Source organism: Oryzias latipes, chromosome 1, assembly GCF_002234675.1.
Source record: "Oryzias latipes chromosome 1, ASM223467v1".
Lineage (NCBI taxonomy): Eukaryota > Metazoa > Chordata > Actinopteri > Beloniformes > Adrianichthyidae > Oryzias > Oryzias latipes.
This window is the reverse complement of record NC_019859.2, coordinates 13117749-13132430: the sequence shown is the minus strand read 5'-3', so window position 1 is coordinate 13132430 and position 14682 is coordinate 13117749. Positions and strand designations below refer to the sequence as shown.

Genomic DNA, 14682 nt, shown 5'->3' with positions numbered 1-14682 from the left:
TCAGGCAAAGAGCTTGCCCTGACCTGAAGCCCTGAAGGTGTGTCACTAATTTTGGATTGCTCAGTAAGACTTGAAATATTGTCCCAGATGTCATTAAAGAGAGAGCCCTCTCTGTAACTCTCCAATGTGTCAACAAGAGAGTCCACAAGTGTGACAGCTGTGCCCAAATCAAGTTGTGGAAACTGTAAATGATCTAACAGATAGTTTATCTCACCAAGAAAACTGGTAAATGTTAGAATGAGGCTATAGCTATAGTCTATTTGGGCTAACAAACATCTTGCCTCTACAGTTCTGTCACCATTTTGCTCTTCTGATATTTCTTTTAGAAGATGTACAATGGCTGGCAGTCTGTCACTGTCTTGCAAGCGTTATACCTACATACCCACCGTGTCTCTGTCAGTCTTTGCAACTCTCCTGGGGCACCCTGACTCATTTATCTCTGTATCACAAGCCATCTTTGGTGAACATACAACCCCACCACCCCAGTGGCGCCACTGGTTCCCTATTTATATTTGGCCATTTTACACAAAAGAAATGCATTAATTTTATATATTCGTAATACAGGGGTCTCAAACTCAGTAACACAGGGGGCCTAAATCCAAAACACGCTTTAGGTTGCGGGCCAAACAACATTTATTGAACACACTAGAGCTAAACTAAACCTTTTGAGCATAAATATGAATAAAAACAGACAGGTATATTAATCCTAAAAAAATGTATTATATTTTGCTCTCCATAAAAACGTATTATGCCAAAATCATACAAATGTGAACAAAAGGCTAGCAACATATTAGCAAAAGGATTCAGAAGGTTTCTTTTCTTTTTAAACTTTGTTCTTGATCTTCTCCTCTGGATCCACAGACTCCATCAGGCTGGAGCTGATCTGTGCTCAGACAGGCTTGGAGATGAGGTTTAACAGCTTGTGGTCCTGAGTCTTTGACCAGCAGGATGCAGAAGTGATCTATAGGGAGCTGGGCTGTGGAGCTCCATTAGGCCTCTGGTGGGCGCTCTATGGAGAAACAGAAGCTCCAGATTGGAGCAGAGAGTTCCTCTGTGAAAGTCACGAGTCTGCTTTACTCGACTGCAAAGGCAGCAGTTCATCACAGAAGTTATGTTTTTCTGGCAAAGCTGTTGCCCTCACCTGTTCAGGTAGAGGAAAAGTGCTGTTAACAGAATGACTTATTTTTACATCACTTTCTATTTTGCTCCAGCCCATTTAATGTTGGTGGAATTGAACAGCCGCTGTGCTGGGGTCCTGGAAATATTTTACGGCACTGAGGGGAGACCAGTTTATGACATTGAATCTAATGGAAACTGGAACAACAGTGTGTGCACGGCTGGGTTGTGGTTCTGCTTTGATCCAAATGATCACAACAATTCCCCACTGAGAAATGTGTGGTTGATCAAGTCCTCTTCTCATCCTTTTTTCTACTATGATGAGAATTCAAAGCGCAAAGACAGACTGGTGGTGTTGTGTTCAGGTAAACTGATGTTATTGTGTAAGAAACTACGGGGTAAGATCAATGATTCACTTTAATTACAGTGAGGCAAAGAAGTATCAACACCCTGTGACGCAAGTGATGCAAAATGAAAGTGTCAGACCCCCTCAGTGGGAGACTGAAGGGGTCTGACACTTTCATTTTAGGTACATGTCCACTGTGAGAGTCCTATTCCAAACACATAACCTGAAATCAAATTGTAATTTTATAAAAATGTCTGTGTACTACTCAGTAATATCTTCTTAGAAAACTGTAGCCTGTGATCCAACTGAAGGGGGCGCCAGTTAGCTGCTACCCGCAGAGGAACTGACTTTTCTTTTTGGTCCCGAGTGCGCCATCTCGTGGTCAAATAAATACATAACAAATTAGAAAGAAAAGGTCAACATCAAGGTCAAAATCCAGTCAAAGATTTTGACTGTTATTTCCATAATATTAGTGGTTCGACCCACTGAAATTTCTGAAGGTAACTCATCTAAGAAGTTTTGTAAGGCCTTTGAACACTCAAAATGAAGAGACAAATGCCATTGTATTCATTAAACAATAAAAATGTAATTAACAGCATACTCCTAAACTTGTCTGCCACACAAAAAAGCTCTCCTGGACCTTCATGGTGCGCATTGCCATTTATTCTTCAAGTGGAACAGAACTGGAATCTGTGTGGGCACAGATGGACCAAAAAAAAAAAAAAAAAGATTGATGAGGTGTTGCAGCATCCCATGACTTCACGCCTTAAAGACATGGTTATTGTTAAGACATTGTTAAGGCATTGTTATGAAACAAGTGTTGGAGAGCTTGATAGTAATTTTCAGTAACAGCACGCCAAACATCTCTCCATAACCTCCTCAGCTGTGGGCACCCCTGAGGTTTCTTCGTTTTTTCCGGATTCCGTTTTTTTTTGGGAGTTTTTCCTTACCGCGAAGGGGGGTCTAAGGGCAGGGATGCCAGTATAGCTTAGTCAGTTTGTTAGTTCATTTTAGTATTTTCCTATTGAACTCTTTGTATTCGTGATCCTTTTAAGTTCATGTTTTACTTCGAAGCCCATCGAGACGACTGTTGTTGTGATTTTGGGCTATACAAATAAAATTGAATTGAATTGAATTGAATAACCTCTCAATATGCTGATTGTGGACGCTTTGGCCTGTAATGAAAGGTCTTCTCTCTGCATAAAGAAAATGAAGATTTCAGTGCAAGAATACAACAATTTTATGTCTAGGCAATTTCCCCTTGCTATATTTATAAATCAAAATAAGGAAAAAAAGTTCAGGGTGGGTTGCTATGAATGTAGAAATTAAAGTTTTGGAAAATAAAGTCAGAACAGAAATCAATTTTTTGATTTATTAAATGTCACTTTACATATCCAATGTTATACTACATCAAGGCATTCATCCTCATCCCATTGTTTTTAAGATACTTTAAGAAACTGAAATCTGAAATTTTGTTCCTAAAATTGCATGCATAATGAATATCAAATGCATGCATTCATAAAAGTCTCATCAGTCACATCAGGGATCCTCGTGCAATAACAATTTTACTCAAGAAATTGTCACCCCCTTTCTCACCGCGGACATGTCTTGGAACTCCAAACTGCTGAATGGCTTCAAGAAAGGCTGAAAGAACAATGGATGCCTTTTTGTTGTCAGCAGCCTTGAGGTACACAATTTTTACATTGATTCCCCCATGAATGACGATCCTACATCTGCACACAGCAAAAGAAGAAAATTACTAGTGAAGTAGTGTTCCAAAATTGTTCAAAAATAAAATATGCAAAGAATGTGTTTTCTACTTTCACTTTTGGAAACAACCCTCCCTTGAGGATGACTTGCATGGTTAACTTGGCAATGTTTTATGCCCTTCCTGACACAACCCTCTCAATCCAACTGGGCTTGAGACTGGCACAGCAGCAGAGGAGGGAATAGGGAGCAGTCTGGAATTTAACCCTGGTTTCACGGACGGAAGGTGCTGCAAACCAGCACGAGCTAAACCGGCCCCATGCAAAGAATGTGTACCGTATCAATTTATGATTCCCATCAATGTGCCGGAGAGCCATGGGTGCTGGTACAGAGTAGACTCTTCTTGGAATAATATTAATGCTCAGACCATAAAAAAAGGTTCCAACTGGATCAACAAGTCTTAAAGTTTCCATTATCCGAGATCTTTGGATTCTAAAAGAGCATATAACACAGAATCCATATCAGTACTAGTACAGCTTACATTGTAAATTGATAATTTATTAATTATTAATATTTCTGGTTACACATACAGTAATCCAATGCTGCTGAGATATCCAGAGCCAGTTTTAATCCTAGAATTGGGAAATTTCCAAATGAAATGACTGATTATGTCTTTAAGATCCGGATCTGGTAGGTCACTGTAAGACATTCTGACAGATAAACCATATTTTCAGATTCTTCGCCGTGTGGTCCTGTATTTCAGTGTTTTTCAACCAGTGTGCCGCGGCACACTAGTGTGCCGTGGGAGATGGTCAAGTGTGCCGTGGAAAATTGCCCTCATTAACTGATCTAAAAACATTTCCCATCTCCAGGATTTCAGCTCTGTGTTCATCCAAACAGGCCCTGATAAAACACTGAGGAGTTAGGAATATAAAAGATCGTAAAATACTTTTTCTTTGCGTTTATTTTATTTTATTAAAGACATTTGGATAAGAATGACAGTACCACGATTCAGCTGCAGCTCCGGCTGTGTTTGGGAAAAGTCCCGTTCCTTTGACTGTCTCCACCAATCATTCTTGAGGGGCTTAATCACATGTCATCAGTCTGACCAATCAGAAGTGGTTAAAGTCTTCACTTCCTTGTCCCGATTTAGCTCGTAAAGTCGCTCAGTTCTAACAAAAATACCAGCTAAAGCTCGTCTTTTGCGCTGTTGCTTTCCACAGAATCCGGTATCAGACCGTGGAACAAGTGAACAGAACAATGAAGCTCCGAAAACCGATCTCCGGCCGTTTTATGCACTACATCTCCCATGATGCATTGGGTTGTGAGAGTGACAGCGCATACGGAGATCTGTTGTTAAACGTCTTGAAACCAACGAACACGCATCAAACTATTTTTAAATCTTCTAACTTAACTTTTATTGAATCTTTTAGAAAAAAAAAGCTGCAGTTTCCAGCTTTTTCTGCAAGAATTATCTCAAAAATGCATGTGAGATTGTGGAGGGGCTGTAGATCAATACATACTATGAGTTTCTCCTTCTTTTTTTTTAATTTTTGGATGCTGGTGTGCCGCGGGATTTTTTTTAAGGTTAAAGTGTGCCGTGGCTCAGAAAAGGTTGAAAAACACTGCTGTATTTGACACAAAATAAGTGTGCAATTTCCCTCACTGTAAAATGAGTCAAGAAAGCACTGCAATTGTTCACAAGAAATTTCCCAATTTCCAGTTATCAGCAAGGAAGGCCTGAATCCCAAAGAAGGTTCATTATGGGCTTGTAGTAATTGCAGCACTTTTTGTATATTTGCTTCAATGATGTCCACATCTTGTAAAAGTCCCCTGTGTGCACATATTAGAAGTATTCAATGGAATTCTTCATTGCGGGAATAAAGGAAATCCAAATCCATTACGTAGCTTTGTGATTCCAGTTGATCACAAAGCCGCTGGGTCTCTCTAAAGATGAATTCCAGTAGCTCACGGCAGAGTGGTACCTCATCAAAACTGCGTTGGAAAGACATAAAAGTTGTCATATTATTACGTCAGGTCATCATGACATTGTTCACAGTCTCTCCAACTAGCTTGCAGACACTCGCATCCGCCACCTATCATTACCAGTGCAATAAAAATCAAGAGGACCTGGTTACAGGCAACAACATGGCGCCTTAATCCTTTGGTTGGAATTTAAACACTGGAGTGGAACTAGAGCTTCAGTGTAACAGTATAACAGTAAAACGATAAGCAGTTTTTGCCATGTTTTAAGTGCATTTTTCACGCTGAACCGTTCATTCACAAAGTTTTCCAAAGTTTTAGAAATCTTGGAGAATTTCCGTTTCCACCTAATGATGCCGGGGCGCCCTCTTGACAACCCCACCTCCACCCCCAGGCCTCCGCCAATGGATCAAGACCGGCCTTTTCCATCACCTTTTTTGCGACTACTCCTGATTGTGTCTGCGAGAGTTTTGTAATAATTATATTTCAATTTTTAAAATAAATAAAAAAATAAAAAACATTGCTCAGAGCGTGAGGTTTCATGTGTCATTTCTCAAAGCTAATCTATAAATATGAAGTACAACTACTTAATAACATAAATAGCTATTGTGTTAAGGAAAAAAACTGATATGTGACCAGAACCACCCAAAATAAATAAATAAATACATAAATAAATGAATAAATGAAACAAAAAGAGGGAGAGATAGGGTCTAATGGTTGACAAATTTTTGTTTGACAAAGATAGTTAGAACTGTTGTTTAATTGGTCAAACCAATGTCACTCACATATGAAAGCTTCGCCCACATCTGACCAAGCTATAAATACAAGCGCGGCAAATACGGCCAGTCTTTTTCCCGCTTGACGCAAGGGACATTGCTCCGGATTGTCAAAGAGTTGTGGAAAACGACTAGAAACGATCATCGGAATGGAAAACCAGAACTACACCAATCCTTTGTGAGTTATTTTGATGTAAAAGTTTACATACATTTATGTATTGTAGTTAAAACGTTTAGCTTAGCTTCAAGCTAACAGTTAGTTTATGCGGTTTCAAGCTAGGTAATGTGACTGTTATTACACAAAAACTCTGTTTATGAGCGTACAGTGTTGCGAGATTGGGCTGTTTTCCGGGCAAATTGGCGGTATCGGTTCTAAATTTGCGGGTAAAAATGGCTTTTGGAGGATAGGAAAAATTTAAATAGGCGGGTTTTGAGTTGTTGCGGCGGTTTTAATTTTTTCATAAAAATATCGTAGCGACCTTTTCGTTCCTAGTGAGGTACGTTAAGGCCTAATCAATACAAGCATTCACTCTTTCCTGCCCTCCTTGCTCTCCTCTTCCTCCGGGTTGTACACGCTCACCGTGAACTCGCCAGCCTCCTTGCCAAGCTTAACCAAATAATAATACTAATTCACAAAGTGCTTCACGGTAAAGCGTAGAATATACAAAATAACTATGAAAAAGCAGTTTTAAAAAGATAGGTTTTCTGCTGCTTTTTTTAATTCATTCACAAACAAACAAACCTATAGACTGTATAGTTATAAGTTTGATGTATTTTGTAAAGTAAATCTGAAGATTGCAAAGATAAGGCAAACATTGAATGGAGGTTGAATATATGAATAATTTCTAAAGTGGACTGTGTTTGTAGTGAAGATTGAATGTTTTGTTTTATAGATGACATTTCAACAATTAAACACGCCTGGTGAAAGAACTTCACAAAAAGACACTGAAGGAATCCTCTATTGTTGGATTTAGACATTAAAAAACACATAAAAACTCTTAGATTATAAAGGTTTTTAGATACATATTATGAAATGTTTTCTAACTTCTGGGTATACGGATATAAAAACAGAATAATCCCAATCAGCGAAGATCCCAGAAGGAGAAGAATAATGGTGAAGTGACTCATCTGACCCTGATTTGACTGACAGCTGACACCAATGGTCTGGGATCTTCAGCTGATTGGGATTATTCCGACGGCTGGTCAGGGCTCCAGACTGCGACCATTTGGTCGCATTTTGCGACCAAAATTTGAGAGTGTGCGACTGAATTTTACATCCGGTCGCACATGTGCAACCAGTAAATTTGCCTCCCCCACCCTCCGTATTTTTATACATTAAACGTGGAAGGGGCACGTCAATGATCGATGAAATGAGCAATGAAATCATCAATGAGACGCGAGCGCACACGCACGCAGACAGACACACACACTCGCGCGAATACTCATGAGACTGGAGCACACGCAAGCGCACACTCGTGTGTCATTGAGTGATGCCTGAGGCAGCCAATGCGTGTGAGAAGAATAGGGAAAGTCCCTGTAAGTGGCTAAAATATGTGGAGTGGCGGGGCCTAGAGATAATCGAGTGCGCGTAAACATCTGTGTGAAGGAAACGGAGACAAATATCATCACAACCTGATATGTGCGTCTGAGCTATGAGCAAGCGAACGATTGATTCGTTCTTCCGACCTGCGGCTAGTGTACCAGAGCCAGAGTGTACAGCAGGGGTCTCAAACTCGCGAAGCAAACCGCGGTTCTCATCATGCACGGCTGTTACGGCAGCACACCGCTCCCGCGGGAGATGGTCAGCTGAGGAGAATAAATGCCCCACACGTTCATGCGTGACAGCTAACGGGCTCTTGACATTAAACACGTGTGAGCGACAACACGATTTAAAACAGGCAGGGGAAATGCAACGATAGATAGACGTGTTTAAGATGAACCAGCGCCCTGGGGGTGGGGGCATGAAGGCGAAGCTGCAGCGAGACTGAAGGATAACAGGAATTAGGAGTTGTCCTTAACATTCAATTTAGTTTTAATATGCCTCTCCCCCTAAGTATGATCTGTGATATTACATCTTTTATAATTATTTTAATGTTTTGTAATGGATGTAGCCTTTTTTTAATCAGTTGGTATTTTAAATTATTTTAATTGATCACTGAACTACAAAAAACCCATCAGGACGCATGTCCCATAATGCATTGTTTTGTAGTCTGTAGGGCAGCTTTCAGTCAGTTCAGTACTAAATTTCCAGCTGTGTTCGCTCAGGTTGGGGTCTTGCTTCCACCCCTTTCTGTTGATATTTTTGTTTTGATTGACAGGTGATGTTAGAGCAAAAACAAAAATATACGTCACACACCAGGTGATCTGTGCAGTGTTGCGTCCATCTGGGTGATCTCAAACACACTTATTGTGCATCTTGGCTAAACCTATTTGGTGTCGCCAACATGAATTTCCATCCTCTAATATTTACATACATTTAAGTATTGTTTGAAACTGTGAAATGACGAAAGGTTACTACGGTAATCACTTGTTACTAAAAACTTTTTTTTATTCTAAATGTATGGTATTTTTTTTTACTATTTGTACTGTCATGACAGCGATGGTGCTGTCAGTTTACCTGTTGTTGCATCTTCAAAAGTGCAGAATAAAATGTGACACTGATTTTGAAACAGCACATTGTAATTTCTGCATCTATTATTATAGTATTTATTCTTCACAGTGGAAATTAGTAGATTTGGTTTGAATGTTGATTTACGCTATGCACCCCTAAATTTTCTGGTTGTGCCCCTAAGTGCTCCTAGTGAAAAAAGTTAGTCTGGAGCCCTGCTGGTGGTCTCGGAGGCAGAGAAAGCCTGCTGGCTAACAGACGACTTGGTGCTTAGGTAATAGCTGCTCTCATAGTCATGCTGGTGCAGATGCTGCTTCTGCGCCGCTTGTATTGATCCCGACATCGTGAAGGCCACCCCGCCAACTTACACTGGCCGTCCTTTACCTTACCAGCTCTGTAAGTCAATCTAACTGTTATTCGTGTAGACGGATTTCAGAACGGGGGGCCATTAGTAAAACTCTGGGGGGGGGGGGTTAGAATCTGCTCCAAATATTGTAGAAAGAGTTGCTGTTATGACCGTCTTTCTTTAGAACAAAATGTTTTTAATAAAGAAAAATTACAATTTTGCAAACTGATCAATTGAAACCAAAATATGTTGATCAAAAGTGTGGAAAGAGCATCACAAGACTGGACAAGAACTTGTCTCATCACAACCAAAAAAAACAAAAATGAACGTATTTAATACTACCTAAAAGTGATGTTTATTGTGACAAAAAAAGTTGCCATAAAACAAGTTAAACGATTACACAAGCAGTTTTCCATCCAATCTCATCTGATGATGTTCTACAGCAAACAAGTTTTGGATTAAAGGTTTGGTCTAAAGATGACTGTCCATAAATACTCACGTTCATTCATTTTTTTTCTATTCCGTTTTATCCCTTTCGGGGTCACAGGGCTGCCGGAGTCTGTCCCGGCCACTTATGAGCGAAGGCAGAGGGACACCCTGGACAGGTTGCCAGTCTGTCGCAGGTTAGAATGTCCTCAATCACACACCCATTCACTCTCACACTCACACCTATGGTCAATTTAGAGTTGCCAATGAACCTATGAAGCATGTTTTTGGACGGTGGGAGGAAGCCGGAGAAAACCCACGGGGAACATGCAAACTCCGCACAGAAAGGTCCCCCATTGATGTTCAGCTTCAGGTCCCCCCAAGCTGGGACTTGAACCGGGTGCTTTCTTGATGTGAGGCAAAAGCGCTAACCACTTCGTCACCATGCAGCCCATAAATAAATAAATACTCACAATTCCAATATATTTTCCTGGAAATATGAATACGTAAAGCTTGGTTTCAGCCGCCCTGCCCATCACTGTCTACGTAATGTTTTTGAATAAACCATGTGCTGGATGCATGCTTCAGCCAACACCTGCAAGCAACAAAATCAGTTTTTATCTGTTATTCTTAAAATCAGGTTTAGTTCCAGGCAAAGCGGCAGGGCGAGGGGCCGTGGATGCGGCAGCTTTCCACTGAGCAGAAATAAGGCTACCAATCGGTAGAATGCAAAGACACTGTCAGAACCTTTTAAGGCCGGAGCCGCTTTAAATATAGAACATGAGAACAGAAGGGCCAATCTGGATCTAAATGCAGACCTCCCTTGAGCACTGGACTGCAGGGCAAAAACAATCATGAGACGCAATGATATTTTATTTCAATATAATTATTGAGTTTGATGACAGCACCCAAAGCCGTGACAGTGTTTATTATGAATGAATAAAATTGAATTAAAATTATACATAAAAATATAGTGAGAAAACCGTTATCCTTGGTTTTGTTTTCATCTAGTGGTGAAACATTTACTACAATCTTTTTAATAAATGAATGTAAATACATATTATTAATATTACATTATTATTATTACCAATAAATATAAATTTCAGCACAAATGCCTCATACTTTGAATGTTTATTTTTAAGAATATATACTAAAAACTAAAAATGTGTTTAATACGGCGCTGCAAAGTGGAACATTCTAGACCGTTAGTTTCGTCCAGCTGCCCTCTGATTGGCCTATTTTCATAACCAGAAAATAAAATATTGACGCTCCTCTTCAGTAGCCTGTGGCTTAGTTTTTAATCGTCATTTTCTCTGATCAATATTTGCACTAAGGTGGGTCATTCGGGTTATTTTTTTGGTCTTTAATTCTGTGAACAGATTAGTGTTCATCGATTTAAAGTCATCGGAGATGTGCTTTAGTGCTAAAGTAATCCCCTGTATCGCTAAAGCTAGCCCAGCCTGTTAGTTATATGTCAAGAGATGAGATAAATTAAAAAAAAAATTTTTTACAAGTAAAATGTGGATATTTTTCTTTAACTGTGATATTTTTGTCAGGACATCACTAGAACACTTTATCATCCTTTTTTTTTGTTATTGCTTTATTTTTAACCAATGACTGATATAATTTTACGTTTATTTTTGTGTTGTAGCAGATGATGCTAGCAATAATATAACAATTAACAAGATACCATAAAAAAGATATTATTAATATTGTTTTTACAATTAAAAATAAGGATCATATCATAATAAGACATTAAAAATATGTTTAGAAAAATATTTGTTCTGTAGGTTTTTGTGCTTTAAAAATCACAGTTTTGTTGCATCTAATTTATTTCAAAATAATTTCAAACAGACCAGATCTGTTGATTCTTTTTAAAGGTTTTTCAGCAAAGAAACAAAAACTAAAGTGTTTTGATTATAAAAACTACTCAATATAAACAAAAACTGTAATCTAGCACACAATCAATTTATTACAATAATGTCTTAACATGTAATACTGAATAGAAAGATAATTGTTAATATTATGTTTGGTAACAATACCAACACGGCCTATTGTTTATGTTGAAACTGACAATCATTTGTCTTTATTAAATATTCCAAAGAAATTAAAATATACGTTTGATGGATTTATTTTCAGGTAGAGCTTCTGTTTCACAGGTTCACAAACTAAATGTTCTAAAATCTGAGGATTTGTTCAGTCACATCCCATCTGTCAAACTGTAACTTCACTCAAATAATTTTTGGATTTTGTACATCAGTTCCGACCTGTCTTGATGTCTGCATTTCAGAAGTCGCCCAAGCAGCAGCCAAAATGTCAAGCAAGAGGGCCAAGAACACCAAGAAGCGTCTCCAGAGGGTCACGTCCAACGTGTTCGCCGTGTTCGATCAGTCCCAGATCCAGGAGTTCAAGGAGGCGTTAAACATGATCGACCAAAACAGGGACGGCTTTTTTGACAAAGAAGACCTTCATGACATGCTTGCCTCTTTAGGTTGGGCTTTATCAAATGTGTATCTATGCATGTGGGGCCGGTAAATATCCGGGGTTTGTTTTTCTAAAGTTGTGACTTGAATCTGTTCCAGGTAAGAACCCCACAGACGAGTATCTGGAAGCCATGATGAACGAAGCTCCAGGCCCAGTCAACTTCACCATGTTCCTGACCGTGTTTGGGGAGAAGCTGAACGGCACCAACCCAGAGGATGTGATCTGCAACGCTTTCGCCTGCTTTGATGAAGAGGGAACAGGCAAGTCCATCTGTTTAACAGGGTTTTCTAGGAAAGCCTTCTTAAGCCTGAGAAGTCCTGGGCCCTTCTAAGCCTTTTTTTTTCTTTTATACGATTTGCTCCAAAAACGTACCTATAAAGTAGTTTTTTGTGGCACTTCTTAGTACAATCCCAGCCAGGGATTTTATAATATTCCGCAATAATTTCACATGAACCTCAAACTACCGTATTTTCACGACCATAAGGCGCACCGGGTCATTGCGCGCGGTCTCAGTTACAGGGGATTTTTCAGTCTTTGACACATACAAAAGGCACATCGGGTGTTAAAGCACGGGCACTTTAACGCCCAATTCAGACCCTCACAGCCTCTAGAGTAGGTTAATAAAAGAACAGGTCTCTATTCTTTTACAGAAAACCTTTTTATTCTTCTCCCTAACTAGGCGCTTCATAGGCGTGTCTCTTAGCAGGCAGCATTTTCAGGCTTGGAGAAACGATGTTCTGCTGCATGCACACACCTGCTCTTTTGTACTATTGGGGTATGTCTTCTTTCACGCCCTCACTTCCCTGTCCAATCTCATGCTGTCTTGTAACACGTCCTCACTTCCATCAACTCGTTCTCATGCTGTCTTCTACGTCTACTACTTCTCTGCCAAAGCAGCCCCGCAACTACAAAGGCGCATAGGGCGCCCCCTGCTGGCTGAAGAAAATTTATGACTTTTTAAGTGTGTCTTATAGTCGTGAAGATATGGCATACAAAAAACACAATTCAGAGTTTGTCTTTTTTACTACAAAAATAAAATAAAATCACAAAAATTAGGAAACAATTAATTTTATGTTTAATAGCAAAGATCCAAAGTATATAAATAAAATATAAATGTACAAATTCCCCCTAAAAAATATAGAATATAGGTCAAAGCAATGTAAAGAAACAGTCTTAAGTGTTTTCAGCTGCACTACAGGAACATCTTATGAATTGAGATGGACAGATGCTAGAGTAACATTGGCGTTTGCTGACGTCTGGCCTGACGTTCTGAGAAAACATAAAAAGAGGGCAGAAACATATTTTTAGGTACAATTTTAAACATGTGTTTTTATTTCACATTTGAAAACAGCTAAATACCTGCATGCACAGCCTGTCTGTAAACCCTTGATGAGATCTTCTGGTGTGGACACACAGACCTCCTCCAGTCCAACCACCTGAACCTGCTGACAGCCATCCTCAAAAACCTGGAGTTGGGTCTTTTTGTTCAGCAAATCCTACACCTGTATGTAATAAGATATACTTTGCTGGAGTTTACTACGAATATAAAATGCAAAACTTAGTTATGGAAAAAGTACTTTTTCTTATTTTTCCATTGTAGATCTCAAAGAAACTGACATAGACAGACAAATCCAGATAAGCAAAGTTCCTGTAGTCAGTGATGAAAGTCTTCCGGGAATTCCCGGAAATCCGGGTTTTTGAGCAAACCGAACGTACTTTCCGGGAAATAAAGACCTGATCTCTACGGACAAATCGCTTTCCGGATTAAAAATGGTCTGAAATCAGCTAATTTTAGCTTTATTTTCTATATTTCTCCGCAGATCGCTTCCTCTACGGTCGTGGCCATCTCTCGTCTTCCCGGCCTAATTGACCAATGACGGGACGTTTTAGTTGCTTTCGGATGCGTCGACGGGTCTGATTGGCTCTGTCTGCACCACGTGGTCAGCGTGACTCGCTTCCCTAGAGACCAAAACTAGCGGACCCACGCTAAATTTTCACAAACACATCTGAAGAGTTTGCGATCAAATTTGTGTTAAAATAATGGCAGGCATCGTCATTATTGAGCGTGGTCACGACCTCAGTTGTGAGAAGACGATAAAAAACAAATTGAAGTGGTCTTGGCTGGAAAAAAAAGATTTTTAAGGTAGTGTAGGTCAAATACTTTTTTGTGTAAAATAATCTCAAAACCACATTTTGAAATAATTTCAATTTTAGTTTTGAGTTTCAGTTTTTATTTTGAATACATTTCTTTATCTAATTTATTTGTATTTCCTAATTACCATGATTTAGTTCAGTATAGTTGACATTAATTATAAGTATTTGATGGTTTGGACCCGCACTCCCTTAAAAAATAATGTTTACAATGTTTAGCTTAGTTTGTATGTTTGTTTTGATATTTCCCAGATTACTTAGTATTGGTGTTAAAGAATTGATGTATTATGTTATAGAATTATAGTTTAAAGCAGATCCCATATTTTGATGTAATTATAGTTTGAGAAAACAGTGCAAGTGGATGTTGTACATCAGTCATTTCTAAAGCAGAAATAATGTATAAATAACTGAGGTATTTTCATAGAATATCATAGTTACTGGTGTTCTTTTTGCCATTTGGGGCTTTGATGTTACTATATTTTAGCAATTGTATGTTTTGCAGCTTTAAGGAAAAGTGTAGATTGTAGGATTGTGTTACTTTGAGCAATTTTCCAAATTCTTTTTTAGTACCAGCAAGTCCTTAATGGAGAGTCAAACTAGGGGTTTGAATGACAAATCATGATGCTCCAATTAGTCTTAGTTTCTTGATAAAGAAGTGAATAACTAGTTGCCAGAATGCACCAGAATGCATCTAAGACCACGTATTTTTCCAAAATTTCGCTCTGTGCCCGCCATATCG

At 39.1% G+C, this 14682-nt stretch overlaps 1 protein-coding gene across 1 annotated transcript; it reads left to right on the top strand.

The window, feature by feature from the left end:
- The first annotated feature begins 9468 nt into the window (after positions 1–9468).
- On the top strand, positions 9469–12856 carry LOC101172386 (myosin regulatory light polypeptide 9). The gene is made up of 3 exons (XM_011475608.2): positions 9469–9505; positions 11599–11799; positions 11891–12856. Exons 2-3 carry the CDS (start codon positions 11622–11624, stop codon positions 12121–12123), a joined length of 411 nt encoding a protein of 136 aa, XP_011473910.1. The 5' UTR covers positions 9469–9505; positions 11599–11621; the 3' UTR covers positions 12124–12856.
- Positions 12857–14682: the final 1826 nt, after the last annotated feature.